The 21,185-nt window shown below is 42.2% G+C and overlaps 1 protein-coding gene across 2 annotated transcripts in view; it reads left to right on the top strand.

Moving 5' to 3' along the window:
- Positions 1 to 21,185, top strand: part of baiap2b (BAR/IMD domain containing adaptor protein 2b) — a 117,718-nt gene that overhangs the window by 2,177 nt on the left and 94,356 nt on the right. The window contains exon 1 of one of the 2 annotated variants that reach the window (XM_060940245.1): positions 4,988 to 5,197. The exons of the other annotated variant lie outside the window; for it this stretch is intronic. Within the exon in view, the coding sequence (XP_060796228.1) occupies positions 5,126 to 5,197 (72 nt within the window). The 5' untranslated portion in view covers positions 4,988 to 5,125. Of the gene's footprint in view, positions 1 to 4,987; positions 5,198 to 21,185 lie in introns of those variants that run through there. 2 annotated transcript variants of the gene reach the window in all.

Raw genomic sequence — 21,185 nt, 5'->3', positions numbered from 1 at the left:
AGCAACTAGAATCCTACATTAGACAAGAATGGGTTAACATTCCTATCCCTAAACTTGAGCAACTTGTCTCCTCAGTCCCCAGACGTTTACAGACTGTTGTAAAGAGAAAAGGGGATGTCTCACAGTGGTAAACATGGCCTTGTCCCAACTTTTTTGAGATGTGTTGTTGTCATGAAATTTAAAATCACCTAATTTTTCTCTTTAAATGATACATTTTCTCGGTTTAAACATTTGATATGTCATCTGTGTTCTATTCTGAATAAAATATGGAATTTTGAAACTTCCACATCATTGCATTCCGTTTTTATTTACAATTTGTACTTTGTCCCAACTTTTTTGGAATCGGGGTTGTATAATAATAATAATAATAATAATAATAATAATAATTAATAATAATAATAAACAACTTACAAAAATGGCATTTATTTAAGAACATAAAATGTTTCCTTTAGGTTACTGAGATTAAGGTTATAGGCATACAATTTTATTTAGGTAAATTAGCTGAATTGTTAATGGAAAGAAAGTCTACATAAAACAAGTGTGGTGGTGGTGGATAGTAACAAAAGCAGCATGGTCACAGTAGCTGAGATTCTTTGACCTTTAAAATGTGTGCCCTCCTTTTATATTTGGAAAGACTGGAACATACTTAAAGGCCAGTGTGTGTGTGTGAGTGAGTAAGACAGAGAGGAGGAACGCCTGTGTGTGCAACCCACAATTAAACCCCTCTAACGTGTTCTGCGTGGGTTTCATCTGTGATGTGAAAATGTACAGAGGGATCCCTCGCCTACATCTCTCTCTCTCTCACACACACACTCCACCGCCTCCGCCAGGAATCCGCAGTGCTGAGAGTCTTGCGTGTTCATCACCACTCCTCATCTCCCCCCTACACACACACACACATCGAGCCCACACATCTCTACTAGAGGGTTTAGCTTTATTGTGCCATTCAGGCATCATCCCCACATCCAAAACCACATTGTACTTCACGAAACATGCTCCATTTTTAAAACAATAACCCACACCACCACTAAAATCTATTCTTGGTGTATATTTTATATAATATACTGTAGAATGCCATTTTGATCACAGTCCATGTATCTAAAATTGTACCCAGAAGGGAGGGATGGATTAACATATAGCTTACTATTGTACAATAGCACTGTGTCATCATCTCAAAACAAACAAGTCAAAAGTAGACAGCAACTTCACTTGACAATCATTCACGTGACATGAAAAATGATTAATTTACTGACTTCAAGGCTACTCTGAGAGATGTGTTCACCCTACAAATCCTCTGTTATGGATAAAAACAAGGTTTGTACTTCTTATTAGGTGCAGCCACATTTAATAGGTACTGTGGTGATCTCTTTCCATTAATGGAGCTGAGCTAGCAAACTGTGGGAAACTACAGTAAAGCCTATTCCTCCCAACCGCTAGGTGCCTCACATCCAGTGTTCCCAGAACCGAGTCTGGATCTACTAGGATACAGTGTCTCAGGGGGATAGAGTGCTCCAAGATCCCTATCCCTGAGTTCAAGTGAAATTTTTGTCCATGTTGGATCCCTCTGGATTATCTGGTTTTCTCCCACCTTCCAAAAACATGCCAGTAGCTGAATAGGTTTCTCTAAATCATCTCTAATTGTGAACATGTGTCTGCGGTGCCATGTGATGGACTGGAGTCCCATCGAGGCCCAGTGTTCCTCTCAGCATCCACCACATAGCACTATCTGAAGATAAATGAATAGGTTCAAAAAGTGGTAGGTCTAGCTGATCAAATGGCCTTTGTCTTTTACCACCCACGGTTTACTTTGCATATTAGGTACACTTAGTGTTTCTACAAAGTGTTTTGTATACCAGATTTCATCAAAAGTATGCTACACTCTCAGAAAATAAAGTACATTATTGTACCTTTCGGGGTACCCTTGAAGATACTTATTTGTACTAGAGCCCTGCACTCTCGCGGGACCTGCCGCAAAGCAGTGCGGTGCGGGACAAATTTTGAAAGCTCATTGCGGGCGTGACCGGAAGTGCACATATGCAGGCGCGGGTGGGAGCGGTGATAAGCTGCAGTCCCGCTAACTAAAAACGTGTTTTAAACAGGTTACACAGTGACGGTAGGCTTGACTCAATGCTATCCCAGAAATCCTTCCTGTAATATGCAAATTTGGCTGTCCAATCAGAGGTGGCCAAATTTGCATATTACAGGAAGGATTTCTGGGATAGCATTGAGTCAAGCCTACCGTCACTATGTAACCTGTCTCTCTGATTAGAGTTGTAGACTAACTCAAGCAGTAAATCACTTCACTCATGGTACAAAGCAAGCCCATTCACTTTTTTATGCTGATCAGAGAATTACAATGTTTTCTTGTGACAAAAATGTGCGATTCGCGATTAAATATTTTAATCGCTTGACAGCACTAATTATTATTATTAGAGACACTACATGCTGAATTCAGAAACAAGGTAAATAATAACGAACGTGAGCTGTAGATATTTATGCTCAAATCCACTCAAAGTAGGGGGCGGGGCACCATCACGCTGTGTCAAGACAAGAACTTTCCTGAGAAATAACGCGAACATCTGCATCATGCGAGATTTGCGGGCGGGAGTGGGACTGAAAATCTTAATTCTTTGTGGGCGCGGCCGGGAGCCGGACTGAAAAATCATAATTCTTTGCGGGCGCAGGCAGGAGTGGGACTGAAAAATCCGACCCATGCAGACCTCTAATTTGTACCCTTTGTATACTGCTTGAGAACATACACTCACTGGCGACTTTAACAGGAACTTGTTCTTGATTCTAAGATTCCTGTTCTAGGCTGCAAGAGTGGAACCCAATGTGGTCTTCTGCTGCTGCATGCTGAGATGCTTTTCTGTTCACCACGGTTGTAAAGAGTTGTTCTGAGTTACTGTATCCTTCCTGGCACCTTGAACCAATCTGGCCATTTTCCTCTTATCAACAAGATGTTTCCACCCACAGAACTGTCGCTCACTTGTGTGTGAAAACCTCAGGAGATCAGCCGTTTCTGAAATACTCAAACCGTCTGGCACCAACACCCATGCCACAGTGAAAGTCACACTTTGAGATCACAATTTTCCTCATTCTGATGTGTGAAGTGAACATTAACTGAAGATCTTGATTTGTATCTGCATGATTTGATGCATTCTGCTGCTATCAAGGGGGATTGGCTTAAATTGGATTGAATTTTTTTTTTAAAAATCATATCGTCTACTCTCATACTATAGTGGTTGGCAAATGAGCTTTTTTTTCCATTTTGTTCAAAAAAATCTATTTTTATAAAATTTGTACAGCTGATATTTGCACAGGATTTTTTTTTAATTCTCAAGAAAATGTAAAACAATAATAATGTCCACATGGATACTCGAACTTGATATGTTATACAAATGTAGTGAACCCTGTATACTCACGTGCGACTCACATCTCTTCTCCATCAGCTCCAGTGACCCGGCTGATTAGATAAAACAGCAGGTTTGAGTGTTCCTAAAAAAGTGACCGGTGAGTGTATAGCTTTTTTTTAGCCTTATAAAGGTACACATAGCTACCTTGAAGTCCAATAATGAGCCCTAGGGGGTATCCATCCATCCATCCATCCATCCATCCATTATCTGTAGCCGCTTATCCTGTTCTACAGGATCGTGGGCAAGCTGGAGCCTATCCCAGCTGACTATGGATGAGAGGCGGGGTACGCCCTGGACAAGTCGCCAGATCATCACAGGGCTGACACATAGAGACAAATAATAATCCACACTCACATTCACACCTACGGTCAATTTAGAACCACTAGTTAACCTAACCTGCATGTCTTTGGACTGTGGAAGAAACTGGAGCGCCTGGAGGGAACCCACACAGACACGTGAGCCTATCCCAGCTGACTATGGGCGAAAGGCGGGGTACACCCTGGACAAGTCGCCAGATCATCACAGGGCTGACACATAGACACAGACAACCATTCACGCCTACGGTCAATTTAGAGCCACCAGTTAGCCTAACCTGCGATGTGAGTGACAAGGTTGGACAGGACAAGGAACGAGCACATCAGAGGGACAGGACATGTGGAGAGCTTGGGAATTAAGCTAAGAGAGATGAGACTGAGATGGTACGGGCACATCCTGAGAAGAGATGCAGAGCATGTTGGAAGGAGAATGTTGAGGATGGAGCTGCCAGGCAAAGGAAAACGAGGAAGGCCAAAGAGGAGATACATGGATGTGATGAGAGAGGACATGAAAGTGACAGGTGTGGTAGAGAAGGATGCGGAAGACAGGGAGCAATGGAGACGAAAGATCCGCTGTGGCGACCCCTAATCAGGAGCATCCAAAAGAAGAAGAAAGAAGTTAGCCTAACTTGCATACCTTTGGACTGTGGAGGAAACCCACGCAGACACAGGGGGAACATGCAAACTCCACACAGAAAGGTCCTCGCTGGCCACTGGGCTCGAACCCAGAACCTTCTTGTGAGGAGACAGTGCTAACCACTACACCACTGTGCCGCCCCCCAGGTGGTACATTAGTGTAAATTGTACCTTGGGGGACAGAAATGGACTCCTTCTGTATTCCAGTTTTGACAGTGTAGGCTTACTGTAGATCATAAAGAATCAGTTTATTATAATTTAATTTTGTTTAAAAAATGAGTGGAAGAATCTCTATCTATCTATCTATCTATCTATCTATCTATCTATCTATCTATCTATCTATCTGTTTTTTTTGTTCTTTATAAATTAAATAAATAAATAAATAAATAAATAGATCTGCCTTTGAGCAATTCCGCATGAATGGTTTGCTTCCCGGTGGTGGGTGGATCTTTGGGCGGAGCTTCAGACGAAGCGAGAGCATCCCTCACTGACGACATCAGCTGTCTCGCACCGGCTCTCCTCCGCGCGTGGGCACCCACTGAGAGAGAGAGAGAGAGAGAGAAGGAGGGAGGGGGAGAGACAGAGGGAGGGAGAGAGAGAGAATTCCGTATAAAAGCGAGGGGCCGGTACTCTCTCTGGCTCAGTGTCTCTGTGTCAGACTGCAGTGCTTCCCTTCTTTTGTCTTCTCTTCTCTCTGAGAGCTGAAGTTTTCTCTGTCACGCCGTTGTTTGTCTCTGAGTGGGAAATAAATTCCTGTCCATGGTTGTGACTGGAACCTCCAAAATGTCCCGAGCCGACGAGGTGCACCGCATAACGGAGAATGTCTACAAGGTGAGTGTGTGTGTGTGTGTTAGAGAGAGAATGAATATGAAAATGCTCCCCCTCCCATATGCTGACCTTTTGTTATTAGGTTGTGTTTTGTGAAGAAAAAAAAAACTGCTACTACAGTACTTCAAGTGTCAGTTTGTAATGCCTGAGGCTTGTCATGTCATGTCATGTCATTTATAACTCACCTGCAGTAGGTACCTGCAAAATGAAACGCCAGTGTATACTTCCAAGGTCTTTTTATTGTTCCCTGACCTGATTCTTGATATGAAGGACCCGTAGCTAAGAACCCAAACTGAACACACAGCCTACTGCTACGGTACACCTGGGCCGGTGAATCCTCTTTAACTAATCTCAGATACACCAGGTGGATGTTTCTCTGGTGAACCAAATACCATCTCCGATCTTTGCTGTTTCAGTGTAACAAGATAAAATAAGATAGCCTTTTATTATCCCATAAGGGGAAATTTACATTGTTACAGCAGCAAAATATCTCATCACATCTCATTATCTCTAGCCGCTTTATCCTGTTCTACAGGGTCGCAGGCAAGCTGGAGCCTATCCCAGCTGACTACGGGCGAAAGGCGGGGTACACCCTGGACAAGTCGCCAGGTCATCACAGGGCTGACACATAGACACAGACAACCATTCACACTCACATTCACACCTACGGTCAATTTAGAGTCACCAGTTAACCTAACCTGCATGTCTTTGGACTGTGGGGGAAACCGGAGCACCCGGAGGAAACCCACGCGGACACGGGGAGAACATGCAAACTCCGCACAGAAAGGCCCTCGCCGGCCACAGGGCTCGAACCCGGACCTTCTTGCTGTGAGGCGACACCACTACACCACCGTGCCGCCCGCAGCAAAATATATAAAGAGAAAAAGATAAGGCAGTGAAGGAGTGGTGCAAAAGTACTAGGTATACAAAAAAAGGATATATATAAAAGAAATAAACTACAAATTTGCATAACTTAACAGGTTGGCAGATATACAGTTAACATAAGTGTATTACAAAGGTGAAATTGCACGTGTAAGTATTGCACGAGCCGTTTTAACCACACAGGAAAATTGCCTGGGTAAAATTTACTCAAATTGAAGAAAATTTTACTCTCTGCCAGATAACATTTGGTCCGTCTCTAAAAAGAGTAAAAGTTACTCTTTTGATAGAGCAGATTTTCTAGAGTCAGTTCTCCTCAATTCAGTGTTATTTTACTCTTTGTGCTGGTATTTGACTCTGTTCAGTGTGTCTTGAAATTAACTCTTGTACGGTACTATTTTACTCAGTTCCGCGCCACAGTCAACTCTGTTACACAATTACTCTGTAATTTTGCTCCCACTCCAACTCCAAATTTTACTCTCGAAACTCAAAATAGAGCGAAATTCACGATTTTTGAGGAAAACCTCTGGAAAAACCGCTCAGTCATTTTTCCTGTGCATGTGTAGCTAGCAGTTCACTGTAAAGTACTGATGCTGATAGTCAGCGCACGTAGTATACGTTCAGAGGGGTTTCTATGGCTGTAGAAGTGATCTGGACAGTACTGTTCATTATTGTGAGGAGTGGATGTGTACTATACTGTGTAGTGCTACTGTACGTACAGTAGCCTATCCGTACTCCGATGCACACGTGCGTACAGTCGTCTGTTTTGTTGGCGTTTTCTTTAGAAAGCAAGAAGAGAAGACTGTAGAACCGTAGACAGTTTGGGTCTGAATCCAACCACATTCTTCTGATGTCCAGACAAAGTGTCTAGGGAGCATTACAGTAGTGGTTTTCTGTTTCCTTGTTGGATTTTTATAGAGGTTTTCAACCGTTCACACCTATGGACAATTTAAAGTAGCCAGTAAACCTAACCACATGTCTTTGGACTGTGGAGGAAACCAGAGGACCCAGAGGAAACCCACGCAGACACGGGGAGAACACAAAGTGATAAGACCCCCGTCGACTGCTGTGCTCAAACCGAGAACCTTCTTGCTGTGAGGCAACAATGCTAACCACTATGCCACCGTGCCTTGCCACATTACTGACTTGTAAGTCAGGGCAGGACGTACTATCTCTTTTTCTTTTCTTTTTTTTCCCCACTTTCTTCTTACGCCACTCTTCTCTGCTGTCTCGAGGCTGTTTTTATAGCAACCCACTTGCCCAGTGCCTCCAAAATCCTGCACCTGACCTAACGAAGCATGTTCATACAATCCTGTGGACATCTGTGTAGGGACTTAAGTAGCCTATCAGGGATATTAAACCTTGTACATGAGGCTTATTTCATCTGATAGGGTGAGGGAAGTGTGCCGATCTGATAAGTTTCACGGTTGTGGTGTTCATCCGGGAACAGAGTGATGATGAATTTGCTCTAAACTCAGTTCTGGAACAAGTAACTGCCTTGGAGTTGTGCTCTTTCACTCAAGATGTGTGCTTGGATGTACTCAGCGAATATACCGTACGGTACAGTACTGTGCAAAAGTCTTAGGCACATGTGAAGAAATGCTGTCAACCAAAAACGGCTTAAAAATAACGAAATGAAATGTTTCAGTATTAAAAAAATACTATCAACCGTAATCAGTAAGCCATAATAAAGGAAACAAAGTCAATATTTGGTGTGAGACGACCCTTTGCTTTAAAAAAAATAGTAGACTCGGGTACAGCGAGTGTAGTTTTATAAGGAAATGAGCTGTAGGTTTTACTGAGCATCTTACAGAACCAGACACAGTTCTTCTGGACACTTTGATTGTCACGCTTGCTCTTTAATTTTTCATTATGTTTTATTTTTTAATCTGAAAAGTTCTCGCTGATGTAATATGCTGCTCAGATACAAACTTTTTTTTTCCTGTAACATTTAATTTTGTGCTGGAAAATGAACGTTTGGAACTCCTAAAATGTTTTTGTACCGACTTGATAATGTAGAAATCATAAAATAGGAATCTATAACGGTGGTGTAGTGGTTAGCGCTGTCGCCTCACAGCAAGAAGGTCCGGGTTCGAGCCCCGTGGCTGGCGAGGGCCTTTCTGTGCGGAGTTTGCATGTTCTCCCCGTGTCCGCGTGGGTTTCCTCCGGGTGCTCCGGTTTCCCTCACAGTCCAAAGACATGCAGGTTAGGTTAACTGGTGACTCTAAATTGAGCGTAGGTGTGAATGTGAGTGTGAATGGTTGTCTGTGTCTATGTGTCAGCCCTGTGATGACCTGGCGACTTGTCCAGGGTGTACCCCGCCTTTCGCCCGTAGTCAGCTGGGATAGGCTCCAGCTTGCCTGCGACCCTGTAGAACAGGATAAAGCGGCTAGAGATAATGAGATGAGAAATCTATAACAAAGGTTGTACGAAAAAAAAACCCCAGGGTGCCTAAGACTTTTGCACAGTACTGTATGTTATGCTGAATTGTGCTTCGTTACAGTTATTAAAATAGACCAGAATAGGTTAAAGGTGCAGTCTGTAATTTTTCAAAGTGTTTCTAGGTCCGTTTTAAATGTATCATCTTAAAGATACCTTTACAAAACTGTGATTCACGTCACTGCAATGCAGTGGTTTGGTTTTTTTTTCTTCTTTTTTTTTTGGTGGGGGGTGTTGAAATGACCTCCGGACACATGTGAGACAGGGCTGGTCATCACTTCTTTTTCTTCTTCTTCTCTTCCATAACCTGTAGCTCATGCGAAATACAATCATACTGTAGTTTTAACAGAGGGTGTGGGGCAAGGGGGGTAGGAAAGGGAAGTCTTGTCATTTTTTTTTAATTTTTGCAGTTTGCCTCACAAGCAGCAGGGGGCTCTAAAAGTTACATACGGCTCCTTTAAGATACTTGGAACTGGCACATTCGATATCAAGTGTGGTTTTAAAGTTTGGAAAAAAAGTCACGTGAGTTTAGATTTTGTAGCTAGAAGTGGTTAAAGGGCTGGGAATACACCTCAACAAACAATAGTTTAGACACTGCTGAAATGTCTATTGAGATTTCATCTTCTGCTAGAAAGCCTGGTGTAGGTTTAATCAATCAGTATGAAGCAACCATAACTAACCAGGAGGAATGCCAGTGCATCTGAAGCTTTTTTTTCCCCCTGTCAGATTTAATTTAGTACCTTTCACAAACAGGAAATCATCACAGACCTTTACAAACCTGCTTAAACACTATGCTCCCTGTAGACATTGCTTGACTGACACCTACAGCGTGCTATTGTAACGACTGATCAGTGGCAGTGGAGGAACGATCGATCTGATCTGTGCAGGATGTAACTCGGTATCATTATTTCAGCAGCCCGCAGTGAACTCTAGAGATTATTGGAGAGAAGCAGTCCTGGCTGATCAGCTAATGAGTCTGTACTGAAGGAGACTGTGTGTCGTGTGAACTGGAGGTGGTTGAGGAATTGTTGCATTTCTGTTTACTGCCCGTCAAGGACACCGTGTAGATGCAAGATCTGTTTGGAAGCGAAGGATTGCCACTTTGACCCTTGGCTGGGTTCCAGATTTGGAAGAGACAGACTCTAGCAGTGCCAGTTGGAGACGATGAGGATGCAGCAGCGAGATAATTGATGTCACATGACCTGAGGACAGAGACAGAATGCTTCATTTGCTCACTTCAGGCTGCCAGTCGGAATGAGCTGGCACAAAAGGCTCTGGGTTCTCAGCTCTCGCTGTCTCACTTCTTCTGCAGACTAATTTGGTGCATTTTTGTATTTGCACTATGTTTCAGCACCACTTGTATGCAATGAATCAAATACAGACTAAATAATACAGTATCATGTGGTCATCATGTCTAGTGTGGCACGTTTTCTGGTCCTGGGTATGAGAATTATATAGAGATTTGTGTAGTGTGTGTATGAGAGAGTGAGAGGTTTGGCCTGGCAGCTGCTTAGTAATCTCACAGTTCCCCCTGAGCGTTAATCCTCCTCTCTGTGCTCACGAGTGACTCAGCCTGCATCTGCCAGCATGAGTCGTCGGTGTCTTGTGGTCTCTGTGTGTGTGCGTATGGATCCGTCTTCGCTGATGTCCCACAGTATGTGGGCAGTATCTCAACCCATCATGAGATGAATTGAGTGGGGGTGTATAATCAAATATGGTCTCATTTCTATCAAATGTAATGGTGTTATACTCGAGACAACTAAACAAAAATCTCATCCGCTTTCTTTTGTGTTGCCAATCCTTGCAAATCTTATCTTTTAAGAAGGAGTTCCAGACTTGATTGCCGCATTGAGGAACCTAATCTGTATTAGCAGAGACATGACATGATTGATGAAGTGTCGTACAAATGCTCAGCAAGATGACAAAAAGCATGAATAAGTGCGTCTAAAGTAAGCAATGGAAAAAGACATGAGGGCAAGACACGCACGTCAACCCATTCAAAAAACGTACAGTACATATGCATCTGGTGAAACTTAAACTCAGGACATTTGTGCCAAAGTAAACATGGTTTGTTCAGGTCTGTTCTTGCTTCCTGTTCCGTATGAGCATGGCAGTGGCGAACCATTACTTTTAGAGCTGGGACTTGAGCTCAGCCTAAACTTATCCAGACACCAAAAAAGCAACAGGGCAAAGGATTTTGCAAGGGATTAGAGGCAGGCTGCCAGGTTGCTCCGTTTTGTGTGTGGCTCTCGATGTTGATTTTAAAAGTAAATCACACGGGGAAATGAATACTTACTGTAAGTCTGAGTGAAAAATACTGTTGTGAGCGTGCAGCATGGAAGAAGAGTCTGGAGACAAAAATCTTAGTTTCTCAGTCGTTAGCCTGTACTACTTGCTCTTGATACTTGCTCACTGGCTTGACTGCTTTATTAGCATTCGCTAACACTACTGATGAACGCTACACTGGCTGGAAGGTGACTTCACTGCTGCGCTGACAGCGCCGACTCGCAGTTAATGGAGAACTGAAGTCATTTTTAAACTTGCTTTATTTCTTAATTAACGTGTTATTCAATTACGTACATTTTCGGTTTTAGTAACCTTATATCGTGACTCGTATTGGCAACTAATTGCAATTAAATATTATACTTATCGGCCTATTCGGTTTTTAGCCATGTTGAATTTAGTTCGTTTGCTCTACGGCAGGCGTCACTTATCCGCGCGATCTTCACGAGACTTGTGCGAGACTTCGAAATGTGAAGTGTCAGCCAGACACAACTAGGTGCAAAACACGTACTCGGCATCTTGTGTCACCTTTATTTCACCAAATGAACTGTTTTCCAAATGAAATATTGCACGAAAACAAGTTTAAAAGTTGCTTACTTTTTTCAAACTTTCCTGATTGCTATCAAAACAAACAAAACTTCCGGCTTGATTACATCAGCATTCGAAAGAGGGCGCACGCGTCTTTTGACAACGTTGGCAGATGTCGGTGACTTTGATTTCCGCTGTACGTTTTACTTCCGTCCTACGATGTCTCGCACAGGTCTCAACGAATCTCGTTTACGGCCATTGCTTTGACATACGGACTGATATATTACAGAGCATATTTCAAACACTCATAACTTGCTATAGCAGCGACAAAATAGCGATCAAAAATGCATTCCGATATTTAATAAAATGAGAAATAGAATTTTGATCATAAAAAATTTGCCTTCAGTTCCCCTTTAAGCTAGCATTGGCCTTTGAGAAGGCCTAGGGCGATACATTTTTGGTCCTGTACACTATAAATCCAAATTTGATTGGTAAATTCATCTGTCACTTTCTACATAAACACAATCTGCCATGGCCTTCTGTCCCAGCAATGAAGTCCTAACCAATGAGTGAGCCAGCTCTAAACTCTTCTCAGCCTAGAGACAACAAACAAACAAACAAACAAACAAACAAACAAACAAAATCTCATTGGATAACTTTATTTTAATGTTTTCAGGACAGTAACCCTTTCATTTCTGAAGCAAATGTGATAGAAAATGAAGCCGAATTAGAAGAGAATAATTGTAATGAAATTATGAAAGAATGAAAGAAATTAAATACATCATCTGAAATGCTGATCTGTTTGGGCCTTCTCTGAAGACCTAGAAGGCCCTGATGGTTCCCCTCTGGAACATGGACAGGATGATTGGGATCAGTAGGGAATGTTTGAACACGTGTCGACGCTGATGATTTCTGTGTTTCTGTCTTGGCTTGATCAATCTGAATTTACACAATAAGCTGTAAAGAAGATTACATCTTTTCTATTTGTCCTTATTTCTTATTTCATCTCCATGTGAAAAAGCAAAATGACCGGCGTCTTGCAGTCCTAACTGCAGATCATTTATGGGGAAAAAGTCATCGAGTTTAGACAAATCTGACGATGAGGAGGATAATGTGGGCCAAAAGAGACCCAACTGTAATCACTGACATAAAACATTTCACAGATTTAGACAACCAGATGTGTCCCGGCTGTAATTTCTTGGTCCATATTAGACTTTAGATCCTGATCTTATCGAGATTGAGTGAGTTGTGGTTGTGTTTTGGCATAAGATAGATGAGATCATTATTGTTGTTGTTCCACAGAAGCATGTGGGTTAAATGAATGTGGTATGTGTCGGACATCACTCATTTGCTATCTGGGAAAAGAAGCGTGACAGATAAAATCTTGCATAAATAAGTATGAGGCATTTTACGTACAACCCCGATTCCAAAAAAGTTGGGACAAAGTACAAATTGTAAATGAAAATGGAATGCAATGATGTGGAAGTTTCAAAATTCCATATTTTATTCAGAATAGAACATAAATGACATGTCAAATGTTTAAACTGAGAAAATGTATCATTTAAAGAGAAAAATGAGGTGATTTTAAATTTCATGACAACAACACATCTCAAAAAAGTTGGGACAAGGCCATGTTTCCCACTGTGAGACATCCCCTTTTCTCTTTACAACAGTCTGTAAACGTCTGGGGACTGAGGAGACAAGTTGCTCAAGTTTAGGGATAGGAATGTTAACCCATTCTTGTCTAATGTAGGATTCTAGTTGCTCAACTGTCTTAGGTCTTTTTTTGTCGTATCTTCCGTTTTATGATGCGCCAAATGTTTTCTATGGGTGAAAGATGTGGACTGCAGGCTGGCCAGTTCAGTACCCAGACCCTTCTTCTACGCAGCCATGATGCTGTAATTGATGCAGTATGTGGTTTGGCATTGTCATGTTGGAAAATGCAAGGTCTTCCCTGAAAGAGACGTCGTCTGGATGGGAGCATATGCTGCTCTAGAACCTGGATATACCTTTCAGCATTGATGGTGTCTTTCCAGATGTGTAAGCTGCCCATGCCACACGCACTAATGCAACCCCATACCATCAGAGATGCAGGCTTCTGAACTGAGCGCTGATAACAACTTGGGTCGTCCTTCTCCTCTTTAGTCCGAATGACACGGCGTCCCTGATTTCCATAAAGAACTTCAAATTTTGATTTGTCTGACCACAGAACAGTTTTCCACTTTGCCACAGTCCATTTTAAATGAGCCTTGGCCCAGAGAAGATGTCTGCGCTTCTGGATCATGTTTAGATACGGCTGCTTCTTTGAACTATAGAGTTTTAGCTGGCAACGGCGGATGGCACGGTGAATTGTGTTCACAGATAATGTTCTCTGGAAATATTCCTGAGCCCATTTTGTGATTTCCAATACAGAAGCATGCCTGTATGTGATGCAGTGCCGTCTAAGGGCCCGAAGATCACGGGCACCCAGTATGGTTTTCCGGCCTTGACCCTTACGCGCAGAGATTCTTCCAGATTCTCTGAATCTTTTGATGATATTATACACTGTAGATGATGATATGTTCAAACTCTTTGCAATTTTACACTGTCGAACTCCTTTCTGATATTGCTCCACTATTTGTCGGCGCAGAATTAGGGGGATTGGTGATCCTCTTCCCATCTTTACTTCTGAGAGCTGCTGCCACTCCAAGATGCTCTTTTTATACCCAGTCATGTTAATGACCTATTGCCAGTTGACCAAATGAGTTGCAATTCGGTCCTCCAGCTGTTCCTTTTTTGTACCTTTAACTTTTCCAGCCTCTTATTGCCCCTGTCCCAACTTTTTTGAGATGTGTTGCTGTCATGAAATTTCAAATGAGCCAATATTTGGCATGAAATTTCAAAATGTCTCACTCTCGACATTTGATATGTTGTCTATGTTCTATTGTGAATACAATATCATTTTTTGAGATTTGTAAATTATTGCATTCCGTTTTTATTTACAATTTGTACTTTGTCCCAACTTTTTTGGAATCGGGGTTGTATCTGTATTTGTCTGTCTGTGCATTTGTTTGGTAGAAAGAATGAGTCCAGGGTCACAGAAAATGGATTTTCAAACCTTCCGTGGAGAAAAGAGCTAAACCAGGCACCATGCTAACCTACTTTACTGCAAACCCTGCTACTAACAGATGGTAGCGTTGTGATTTTGGCACTGGGAATGTGTGTTGTTTATTTGCTCAGGCTCTTGCAGGCTTACTCATCATAGTAGACTATAAACGCCCAATCTGTCCCAGTATCGATTAATACTGTATGTGGGATAGAGCACATATTCTACTCTACTCTAGTTGTCAAACTTTCTACTCAAACACATTCAGTCAGTGAGTGCAATGCAAGTATAAGGGTTTACACAGAGGTTAGTTTACTCATCCGTATCAGCTCGAAACCGATCTGGTGTCTACAGCATATTCTGTTGGTTTAAATGGCACCACGCCTCGAGAAACATTATGTCACTCTGTAACCAGACGCACCACATTTTTCTCATCCTTTGCATGTTTGAAATCCTTCACTCTTACTGTATCAACGCTGAGGATTCTGTTTACACAGCAGAGCCTTAAAGGAGAACTGAAGGCAATTTTTTTTAATCAAAATTCTATTTCTCTCATTTTATTAAATATAGGAATGCATTTTTGATCGTTATTTTGTCGCTGCTATAGCAAGTTATGAGTGTTTGAAATATGCTCTGTAATATATCAGTCCATATGTCAAAGCAGTGGCCGTAAACGAGATTCGTTGAGACCTGTGCGAGACATCGTAGGACGGAAGTAAAACGTACAGCGGAAATCAAAGTGACCGACATCTGCCAACATTGTCAAAAGACGCGAGCGCACTCTTTCGAATGCTGATGTAATCAAGCCGGAAGTTTTGTTGTTTTGATAGCAATCAGGAAAGTTTGAAAAAAGTAGGCAGTAATCGTCATTTAAACTCATTTTTGTGCAATATTTCGTTTGGGAAAACAGTTTTCAAAATGGCGGCGCTGACACATTATGTTTCGAAGTCTTGCACAAGTCTCGTGAAGATCGCGCGGATAAGTGACGCCTGCCGTGGACCAAACGAACTAAATTCAACACGGCTACAAACCGAATAGGCCGATAAGTATAATATTTAATTGCAATTAGTTGCCAATACGAGTCACGACATAAGGTTACTAAAGCCGAAAACGTAATTGAATAACACGTTAATTAAGAAATAAAGCAAGTTTAAAAATGACTTCAGTTCTCCTTTAATGCATGTGAAGATTTGAATCAGTCAAGTTAAATCAATTAATTCGTAGCACACTTTTAGCGATACACATTGTCACAAAGCAGCTTTACAGAAAAAAATATATTTTAAACAATTTATAAACTTATCCCTTATGAGGACGGCTGAGGCTGAGGCCTATTAGGGATAAACTCCCTGAGACGACGTGAGGACGAAACCTTGAAATTGAGAGGAACCAGACTCAAAAGGGAACCCATCCTCATCTGGATGATAACAGATAGCGTGATTATACATGACTCACTTCTATAACTGCGTCCTATATGGTCAAAAAGTGTAATTGTGTAACCAGGAAATTCATTACAGTTTTAACATGAAGTCCGTTTGGTTGAAGTTATCGACTGTTCACTGATGGAGACTTGAGTGCAAAATCGTTCGTGACAACTGCAGATATAAAGTTATCGTGGCGGCTGTGAGCTGAATTATTTCTTAATGAGGGATTTGCTTTTCTCTGAATACATTTATTTCAATTAAAGGTTGGGGTTTTTCTTTTTTTTCAGTGTGAGATGAAGTGACTTCACCAAAAGGTGGATATTTTTTTTCCTCATCCTTTTTACTAATCTTTACAAGGGGTGCCATTAATATTGAAGGACACTGTACATAGATCCAATTGTAGATTTTGCTTGAATGAACTGTTTATATGCAGTATAAACTTGCTGAATATATCCTTTTCCATCCACGGTGTATGCAGTCTGAACCACATTGCTCCTCATGAGTGCATACAGTAAGTGTTCGGGCAGCACAGTGGTGTATTGGTTGGCACTGTCACCTCACAGCAAGAAGGTTCTGGGTTTGAGGCCAGTGAAGGCCTTTCGGTGTGGAGTTTTAATGTTTTCCCCATGTCTGTGTGGGTTTCCTCCACAGTCCAAAGACATGTGGTTAGGTTTACATGGGGCGGCCATGTCCTGAAGGTTGGGCTGAAGTGCCCTTGAGCAAGGCACCGAACCCCCAACCGCTCTCCGCTGTAGCTGGGTAGAGTAGCGGTCTTATCGATGTCTATGAGTGTAACAAGCAGCAGGGGAGCAATAGGGTCAACTTTGTTGTTTGTTTGTTTGTTTTTTTGTTTTATTTTTTCAATCAATTTAAAACTCTTTGCATGCTGGGACCATTTTAAATATAAAAATACTGCTTTAAATGTAAAAAAAATAATTCATTACATTAATGGCAGGGCGGCACGGTGGTGTAGTGGTTAGCGCTGTCGCCTCACAGCAAGAAGGTCCTGGGTTCGAGCCCTGTGGCCAGCGAGGGCCTTTCTGTGTGGAGTTTGCATGTTCTCCCCGTGTCCGCGTGGGTTTCCTCCGGGTGCTCCGGTTTCCCCCACAGTCCAAAGACATGCAGGTTAGGTTAACTGGTGACTCTAAATTGACCGTAGGTGTGAATGTGAGTGTGAATGGTTGTCTGTGTCTACAGTATGTGTCAGCCCTGTGATGACCTGGCGACTTGTCCAGGGTGTACCCTGCCTTTCGCCCGTAGTCAGCTGGGATAGGCTCCAGCTTGCCTGCGACCCTATAGAACAGGATAAAGCGGCTACAGATAATGAGATGAGACATTAATGGCATTTAGCAGACGCTTTTATCCAGAGCGACATATGACAGTGAGCAGCTGGGGGTTAGATGTCTTGCTTAAGGGCACTTCAGCTGGTCCAGGGAATTGAACTAACAACCTTTTGGTCCCAAAGCTGCTTCTCTAACCTTTAGGCCATAGCTTCCCCCTGAAAATTTATTTTCCATTTCAGACTTCCCCTGAAACTGAAAATAAAATTCATTTTATTTTATGAACATAATCCTATTCTTGAAATATTAGAGACTTTTTTTTTTTGAGTCTTAGAGCATTTATTCCTGAACGTCCCGCTTACATAATACATTTTAATGCATTGTTATTATACTTCAGTCTAATAACAGTAATTTAATAATGGTGGGAAATTACAAGAGTAAAAAAGTGTGGATGTTTCAATCATGCAGAGGAAAAAAAAAAAAAAAGTGGAGTCCTGGCTATGCTTTGTGGAACCGTGAGCGTCCCTGGACCCTACGATGAGAACAACGATATTAGTCACAGCAGGATGTCCATCAAATGTCCTAAGTTCACAGACATCAAAAAAAAAAAATTAGATTTTCATCCCTCAGTTTAACCAACGTCGCACTAATTTTGACGAATATATTTGAAGAATCAGTAATATAATTTTTTGCAGCCTCCTTGTGTTGGTCAGTGTGCAGTGCAATGTTATTAAGCAGATTAGACGCACTGTCTGATTAGATGGCAGTTTCACTTAAACTGACATCAGCTGGTTTAAAATTCGAGTTTACGTATGAATATGAAGGCCCCCCCCACACACACACACAACGGAGCAGTTAGATTGTTCACGCATCATTAAAATGGATGTAATATATCACTACTAAAAGCTCAACACAAAAGTGGCATTTATGCAAATGAGACCAGCTACGTTTGTGAAGACTTGCAAATTTCTGCATCGTTAATAAAAAAAAGAGAAAAAAATTGTCGTGATTCTCGCACTAGGTACCCTGTCCTGTGTTTTGGGGGCGTGGCTTTGGAGGAAACCTTAAAAACAGTATCTGTATTTCTTCTAGTTATGTTTCAACTCAACTAGCTACCACTAAAATCACAGTGTTCAAATTCACATTTTATTTGTCACATGCTCAATCCGGGCGGCACGGTGGTGTAGTGGTTAGCGCTGTCGCCTCACAGCAAGAAGGTCCTGGGTTCGAGCCCCGGGGCCGGCGAGGGCCTTTCTGTGTGGAGTTTGCATGTTGTCCGCGTGGGTTTCCTCCGGGTGCTCCGGTTTCCCCCACAGTCCAAAGACATGCAGGTTAGGTTAACTGGTGACTCTAAATTGACCGTAGGTGTGAATGTGAGTGTGAATGGTTGTCTGTGTCTATGTGTCAGCCCTGTGATGACCTGGCGACTTGTCCAGGGTGTACCCCGCCTTTCGCCCGTAGTCAGCTGGGATAGGCTCCAGCTTGCCTGCGACCCTGTAGAAGGATAAAGCGGCTACAGATAATGAGATGAGACATACTCAATCCTATATCGTACAATCTGCAGTGAAATGTTTAGTGCTATTCTCCGGAAGTAGTAAAGATAGTTAAAAAAAAGGAAAAGGAGTAAAATAGAATGTAATAAATGGAATAAAAATAAAATGTGATTGAGTACTCTGCAGAATATATACAGAATATACGGTATATTTAACAGTTATTCCATGAAATCAAGTCGTACATGAGCTGATAGCCAGCGAGGTGCATAGCGCCAAGTTGTCTATAATCCATGTATGACGAGATTGAGTGGAATAACTGTTTTATTCTATCCACATTCACTGGATTTTGAGAAACCGAGCATTTGTATTTTTATTTTTTTGCAAATTCGATAAATAAAAACTTTGTACAAAATGTCCGACAAAATCTTTTCCGCTTAGGCAGACTTCTTAAAAACCTATCAATGGCTGCACAAATTGAATTTTTAGTGTTTTTATTTTTTTATTTTTTAGTATTTTTTTGTAGAAAGTGCCGTCCTGCTGTCATGCCAAGGTATAGAATAGCTTTTGATATTTATTTAATTCTTCATTGGACATTTCAGGTCTGTAATTTTCAAACTTCTTTGAGCTTTTGAACCAGCTGAAAAAAATTCAACATATTTTAATGCTTAAAGATGAAGAATGTAAACAAACTCACGAAATGACGGAAGCAATTTGTGAAAAATGCTGTAATAATAATAAAAAAAGTTATTACCATCAAATACTGTCATTCCATATTTTGTTGCTTTTTTTTTGGGGGGGGGTTGTTTTCAAGTAGAGTTTTTATTTCATCCTTGGTTGGTTCAGTAACACACTCTGCCATTTTGTTTTTCTCTACTCACGGTATATGAGCTGATAGCCTAGTAGTAAAGTAACCAATCAGACCGTTTGGTTGCTCATATCCAGTGAATGTGGAAATAAAAATCTCATCTCATTATCTGTAGCTGCTTTATCCTGTTCTACAGGGTCGCAGGCAAGCTGGAGCCTATCCCAGCTGACTACGGGCGAAAGGCGGGGTACACCCTGGACAAGTCGCCAGGTCATCACAGGGCTGACACATAGACACAGACAACCATTCACACTCACATTCACACCTACGGTCAATTTAGAGTCACCAGTTAACCAAACCTGCATGTCTTTGGACTGTGGGGGAAACCGGAGCACCCGGAGGAAACCCACGCGGACACGGGGAGAACATGCAAACTCTGCACAGAAAGGCCCTCGCCGGCCACGGGGCTCGAACCCGGACCTTCTTGCTGTGAGGTGACAGCGCTAACCACTACACCACCGTGCCGCCCTGGAAATAAAAATATACTGTATATTGCACCAAAAAAAAAAAACTTGTTCACTCTCTTCAGTAACTTGTTTTGCACCAACCTCATACCAACCTGTCTGCAGCATCAGATTCAGACCAGAACAGCATTTTTACCCAAAGCCTCTCATTTGTCTTTGTGGTGACATTTTGGCTCAAAAGTTTCCAGTCTGGGAACTAATTTGCTCCTTTGGCAGCCATGCTGGAACTAATTTGGTGCAAAGAAGGGAATAGTGATGAGATTAATCTCTCTACTGCTGTGCTATTTAAATTGCAGATTGGCAGGACAAGCTGCCAGGGCAATCAAGGTCAGAGATGAGGGATGTGAGCGATGAGGCTGGCAGAGAAGGAGAGAGTTATTGTGGCTGCTCTTAGATGGATAGTTGAAATAAAGGAATTAGAGGGATGGAGGGGGAAATATCCATCCTCCCTGGGCATCCTTTTCCAGATTTGAAAAAATGAGAGCACGAGAATAGTGCACGGTTGTAATTGGATTCATCCTGATGGAAAGAGCGAATGAGGATGGATTTGGTGTGTTTGATAGATTCGCAGTCCGCAGGAGGCTACGCAACGGCATTTCGTCTCACGTCTTGCAGCAGGATAACAGCACACACGTCCGAGATCTCGTGTGCGCGCACACATGTGCGCTTGACAAAAGCTTTACGGCTTCGTTGTTATCATGCAAATTAGACGGTGTGTGCCTTCTCACTCATTAAACTGAGTCACACAAGCCACTGTTGCTTTTCTCTGAATGGATCGCCGTGTTCCTCCGGATGGGGTTCCTCTGCTGCCTCACATTCTGATAATGAACAGTCCATCCTAATGGCTCTATCTGAACACCCCCTCTGGCTGGGCTGAGATGGTATAACCTGAACGTGCCGAGAATGCGAATAAACCACAGCAGAGAAAGAAAGGACTGCGGGGGAATTCCGACATGACCAAATATGGGCATGGAAGTCTTCTCCTTCACCTCAATGAGGTGGGATTCATACTGGTGCAGTTGTGCGGAGGCGGCACACTCTCTCTCTCACAGGAGATAAGAACTCCTCTGAAATGTAAATGGAAGCATGCGTATGTGATGTGTGTTCACATCACTGAGTCTCCCGGGGCCTGATGCAGCGCCGATACTTTAGCAATGAGATTGCGGACGCTAACGGATTCAGTGAACTGTAATGGGATATGAGAAACGGATCATTAGGTTTTCTTGCCTCTTGTTGTGTATCAGTGTGAATAAA

Source organism: Neoarius graeffei, chromosome 14, assembly GCF_027579695.1.
Source record: "Neoarius graeffei isolate fNeoGra1 chromosome 14, fNeoGra1.pri, whole genome shotgun sequence".
Taxonomy (NCBI): domain Eukaryota; kingdom Metazoa; phylum Chordata; class Actinopteri; order Siluriformes; family Ariidae; genus Neoarius; species Neoarius graeffei.
This window is presented reverse-complemented; position numbering and strand designations above follow the sequence as displayed.